The sequence below is a fragment of the Morus notabilis genome, unplaced genomic scaffold, assembly GCF_000414095.1.
Source record: "Morus notabilis unplaced genomic scaffold, ASM41409v2 Scaffold348, whole genome shotgun sequence".
Lineage (NCBI taxonomy): Eukaryota > Viridiplantae > Streptophyta > Magnoliopsida > Rosales > Moraceae > Morus > Morus notabilis.
In genome coordinates this window covers 322,963-328,238 of record NW_010361555.1, presented here as the reverse complement: position 1 = coordinate 328,238, position 5,276 = coordinate 322,963, and the positions used below count along the sequence as shown (strand labels likewise).

The following is a 5,276-nucleotide window of genomic DNA, read 5'->3' as shown; positions in this document are numbered from 1 at the left end:
GCCTCTTAATTTTTCCTTCCCCTATTCGTTCATCGTCTCTCAAACTAGGGAGAAAGGAAACTGTAGAAACCGTTTTCCCACGAATTTTCCACCCTCCCAAACACCAATTCACTTCTTTCCCCTTCCATGAACGCATAGCAAAGCCTCAAATATTTTCTCTCTCTCTATCTACAAAACCAAGACGACAATGCTGCCGTCGTTTCTCAGCCCCGTCGCCTTGTACGGCAGCTACCTCCGCCGCTGCTTCTCCGCCGCGGGCCTCTCTCCCCAAACCCTAGACATCGACGACGAAACCACTATGCACTTCTGGGGGCCCGACCCGGCCCGATCAGGCGGCGCCGGAGGCAAGCCGGCTCTGGTCCTGATCCACGGCTTCGGCCCGGTGGCCACGTGGCAGTGGAGAAGGCAGGTGCAGTTCTTCGCCCCCAAATTAGACGTCTACGTCCCCGACCTCGTCTTCTTTGGCGAGTCGACAACCAAGTCGGCGGAGAGGACGGAGGTTTTCCAGGCGGCGGCGGTGGCGAGGCTGATGGAGAGAATAGGGGTGAAGAGGTACAGCCTGATGGGGACGAGCTACGGCGGGATAGTGGCGTACAATGTGGCGAGGATATGGCCGGAGAGGGTGGAAAAGGTTGTGATCGCGAGCTCGGGGGTGAACATGAGGCTGAGAGACGGCAAGGCGCTGCTGAAGAGGGCGAATCTCGAGAAGACGGAGGATCTCATGCTTCCGTCCACCGCGAAGCAGCTGCGGACGCTGCTTAGACTCGCCGTGTTTAAGCAGCCTAATGTGATGCCGGAGTTTGTCTTGAATGACCTCGTCAATGTAAGTCTTTCTTTCTTCTCTTTTTCCTTAATAAAATACTATTGGCAAATTAACACAGGTGATTAGATTTTAGCGATATGCTTTATGTTTTGGGATGCAAGTAATTTGATAAATGAGATTGTACTTGGGATGAAGAAAATACTTATTTTTGGTAAATAACATATAACCTATTTATGAACTAAAATTAATTGATATTTCATGTTTACATAGTGATTTTTACAATTCTTTTAGTAACAAATCAAGGAAAGGGGGAAAAAGAAGAAGAAGAAGAAGAAGAAGAAGAAGCAATTTACTATAGTTTCTTATTTCAATTGTTAATGTTTTGCTGAATCGGAGAATAAATGAGTAGAGTAAAAGTTTCACTAATTTTGTGGAAATTCTTTTTTGTCTAACATCCGTCCTCCCTAAACTTATTACAAATATTGTCTTCGTTTGGAATTTCTATTTTCATCACATTGGAGTCTCGAGAAGAAATAAAAGGAGGGTTCATATATTTGTTTATTAATGCGTAACATTGACAGTCCCTAAACTGATTAGAATGCCCAAATTAAAACAAAATTTTAAGTTTAGGGATGTGGGTTGAACAAGTTGTAGTTTAGTGATAAAAGGTGAGACGATTCCCTACTCAGAGAACATAAGCTTTTTTATTTTTTTCTTCTTTTTAAAGTTTTTTTTTTCTTTTTAAAGTTTTTTTTAGCTCTATTTGTTTAGACTTTTGAGAGCTACTCATATCGCCAGTTTAATAATTGTTGATTTTTAAGAAATTACTGTTAACTATATTGAAAGAAGAAGTATTGTAATCTTAAAACTGCTGTTAGTGAGGGTACTCTAGGAATTATGAAATAAAATAGATAGTCTTTTGGGTATTTAAAAATACTTATTAAAGAGAGAGAGATTGATTCCCACATAAGCCAAAAAACTGAAGTTACATTTATCTAGATTCTGATTTAAAAATACTTCTTTCGTAAGTACTTTTGGAGTTTTAGATCGTTTACTTTACTATTTGAGTTTTTAATTTAAATTAAGATATGATATTTTTTGAGAGTTTTTTATTATAGTAAAAAAAAATATATTTTTTAAAATTTTTTTACTGTAAAAATTTAAAATTAAAAACTCGAATCGGTAAAATAAACTAAACACAAAAACAACCAAAACTTATTAAAAAAGTGCTTTTGGCTGGTTTAAAATCAATACCAAAGATAACCTAAGCCTCGTACGTTCCTAGAAGTTCGAGGAAATTTCTTGGGTGATGACGTTGAAGGAGTACTTTCTGATTTGTTTGCTTCAATTTGAGTGATTGTGTGTTTTTTGGACCATGTTTTTTTATATCTGTAAGTACATATGGTTACTAGTTAGGTGCACTTGTCAGGACTATAAGTAGCAACCTTCATGGGTAGTTAAACCTCAGTGTCTCATTCTCCTTCTACCCTAACCTCTCAGCTTGTTTTAGAATTTATAGGTCGTTTATTAGGTTGGTTGGCATACATGAAAAGTTCAAAACTTATACATTGGTTTAGATTAAAATAAAAACCCCTTAAACAACAGGGTTCTACTCGGCTGATTGTCATTTTAAGTTTGAGGTCATGTTCATTTCACCGATTTGAGTTTTGTTACAGTAAAAAGCTATAAAAAATAATTACATCTAATTTTTTTGTTAGAGTAAAAAGTTCTCACATAAAATCACATCTCAACTCAAATTAAAAACTCAAATCAACGAACTAAATGAGTCCTTAATATTAATTAGGCCCCGTTCCATCTAATTAATGTTTGCATATTAGTGGGAGGTTTCTGAAGTAGGTTCTAAAAAAGAACTACTAAAAATGTTCTGTTTTCCGGCGTTAAATCTAAATTGCTTGTTTTGTATAATTTTTTATTTTAATATAATTTTAATTATATTTAAATTTATTAATTAGAAATTAATTTGATCGGTGGAGAGGCCTAATTGGTTAATAGTTAGAAATTGACTTAAATCATGGCAATGCTGTTATCATTATTCATCCACGTGTGAGAAAAGGAAGACATCTAATACAATTGTTAAGCTCTTATAAATCATGTCTTGACTTAAACGAGAAGAAAATTGTCAAAACTTTGATATATGTCACGTTGGTGTACATATAAATAATGTTTTGCAGAAATTGTACTCCCAAAAAAGGAACGAAAAGATGGAACTTCTTAAAGAACTGACCATAGGACGAGATGACGAGACAAAACTTTCTCCTCTCGACAAGGTATTTTTATTTTGAATTTTCCATTTTCTGTAGCTGGGTTTCTATTACATGCACAAATAATAATAGAATTCATACATTTAGGGGGCGTTTGGTAGAGGGATTCGTTCTCTGATTCGAATCATGATTCGTGATTTGTTACAGTATTTTCTCTCATAAAAAATACACGTAAATCGAAAATAATTCGAATCACATAATTTGAATCCTCTAACCAAACGAACTCTTAGATAATTTATTTATTATTTACATGTTATTTATTCATCAGCCAATATTATATTGTATTGCCATTACACAGGACGTGCTGATAGTATGGGGAGACCACGACATGATATTTCCCTTCGAGATGGCTGCTGAGCTCAAAGAGTATGTACTCGCTCCTTAGTCATCAAATTTATCCCCAAGAACCCAACTACGTATTTATTTATTCTTTCTTATACAACACGTGATCGAACCCGCAATCTCTTAAACTCTTCTCGGTGCCACTAAACTAGGCAGTCTTACTACTTATTAATTAATGTGCTATGATATTTTCTTGGCTGGTTTATTTATTTTAACATGTGACCCAACTTGTTTATCGATTAGGTACATACTGTATTACCATGACACCTTCTTTCTCCTTCATTAGGGCACACAAATATATATATTATATAAATTCCTGCAAATAATATTTTCTTAAACTTGTTTGAAATATTACATGTTTTAAAATTAAGAGTTTCTCTGGTAGTTCTTAAAAAAATAGATTATTAGTAGTTTCTTACTTTTCAGTCGTTAGATATGTGTCAAAATATGTGTGTTCTGCATACTTTTTTCAATCTGATGTGATTTTGACCAGATCCAACAATTAAAAATTGAGACTACTGGTAGGGCGGCCTACAAGAGAAAGTCTCTTTAAAATATTTTGAAGTAATTATTTACTGGTAAACAATTTATTTTAAAATATATTATTAACTTCAAATATTTTAAAACCTACTATATACTTTAGAAATATTAAAAAAAAAGTTGCTGCTTCCCTGTTTCTCCCACATATATAATGAAGTTTGCTTACCAATATTAATAGACATCTATTTTTTGTTAGGATCGATGTAATATGTTTATAGGAACATTAGAATTTTGTTATGGATAGATTGAATGGCTTATAATTAATACTGCTTACTAATGCAGGCTTCTTGGGAAGAAGGTGAGGCTGGAGGTGATGAAGAACACAGGACATATACCCCAAACTGAAAAACCTGCATTGTTCAACGAGATTGTTAACAAATTCTTGTGTGAGGCCTCGTGATTATGTACTTATATTTTGGTCAAATTATCACTAATGTTGAACTCTATTAAGTGGGCATAAGTGAATGTGATTGTCTTCACTCTGGGGTTAGAACATGAGTTGAAAATGATCTGTCGTAAATTTTTTATGTCTATTTTCTTAAATAAAAAAACGACATCGTTCCAATGTATATGTATGTATACAGTAATAGTATGCGTACATATACACATCCATGAATATATACCTTAACTTAAGTTTTACGTTTCAAAAAATAAAAATAAAAGTTTGAAACAAGAAATTACATACTTCTAGGTCAAATTCATAACCTAAGCGACATGAAATGACAATCAAACACAATGTGATGCACAACGGGAACGACATGCCAATACTTCAATATTTTTAAATTTAATACTTTCTGTTTTTGACAATCAAACACAATGTGACATAAAAAATTTTTAAAATTTTTATACCTGTTTTTGAAAATTTTGAATTTAATACTTTCTGTTTTTAAAAATTTCATGCCAATACTTCAATATTTTTAGAAATTTTTTTTTTGATACCTCAGAGGTATTTTTTACGATACAAATTATCTTTATTGTAAAAATTTATCCATTAATCAAAATTTTGAATAAAAAAAAGATTTTAAAAATTGTTATACCTGAATCTCGTCCATGTCTTGACGAGTAAGTTCGAGTTCAATCTAGTGAAGAAAGCTCCACGGACAACTCTGTTGCGCCAAATTCAGCTAAGTATCGGTTCAATCCTGAGTATGTTGCATGGATGCGATATAATCAAGCCTTAATGGCGTGGCTTCTAGCGTCGATCTCTGAATTGGTAGGGCATGTCGTTCGTTGCACCAGTTCTCGTCAGGTCCGGCTCACTCTTGAGCAATTAGCTACTGAAAATTCCAGAGCACGTCTCCTTCAACTCCGATTTCAGCCTCAACCGGTTAAAAAAGGTTCAATGAGTA

General features: G+C 34.4%; 1 protein-coding gene across 1 annotated transcript; it reads left to right on the top strand.

Moving 5' to 3' along the window:
- Window positions 1-4,474, top strand: LOC21401583 (2-hydroxymuconate semialdehyde hydrolase). Its single transcript, XM_010100082.2, has 4 exons — window positions 1-823; window positions 2,956-3,051; window positions 3,344-3,411; window positions 4,210-4,474. The coding sequence occupies exons 1-4, from the start codon at window positions 188-190 to the stop codon at window positions 4,325-4,327; spliced, it is 918 nt and encodes a 305-aa protein (XP_010098384.1). The 5' UTR covers window positions 1-187; the 3' UTR covers window positions 4,328-4,474.
- Window positions 4,475-5,276: the final 802 nt, after the last annotated feature.

Bases quoted from the DNA above. Each gene is read 5' to 3' on its own strand.
- LOC21401583 (XM_010100082.2), top strand. From the start codon at position 188: ATGCTGCCGTCGTTTCTCAGCCCCGTCGCCTTGTACGGCAGCTACCTC. The intron at 824-2,955 runs GTAAGTCTTTCT...AATGTTTTGCAG, and splicing joins TCTTGAATGACCTCGTCAAT to AAATTGTACTCCCAAAAAAG. The intron at 3,412-4,209 runs GTATGTACTCGC...TTACTAATGCAG, and splicing joins ATGGCTGCTGAGCTCAAAGA to GCTTCTTGGGAAGAAGGTGA.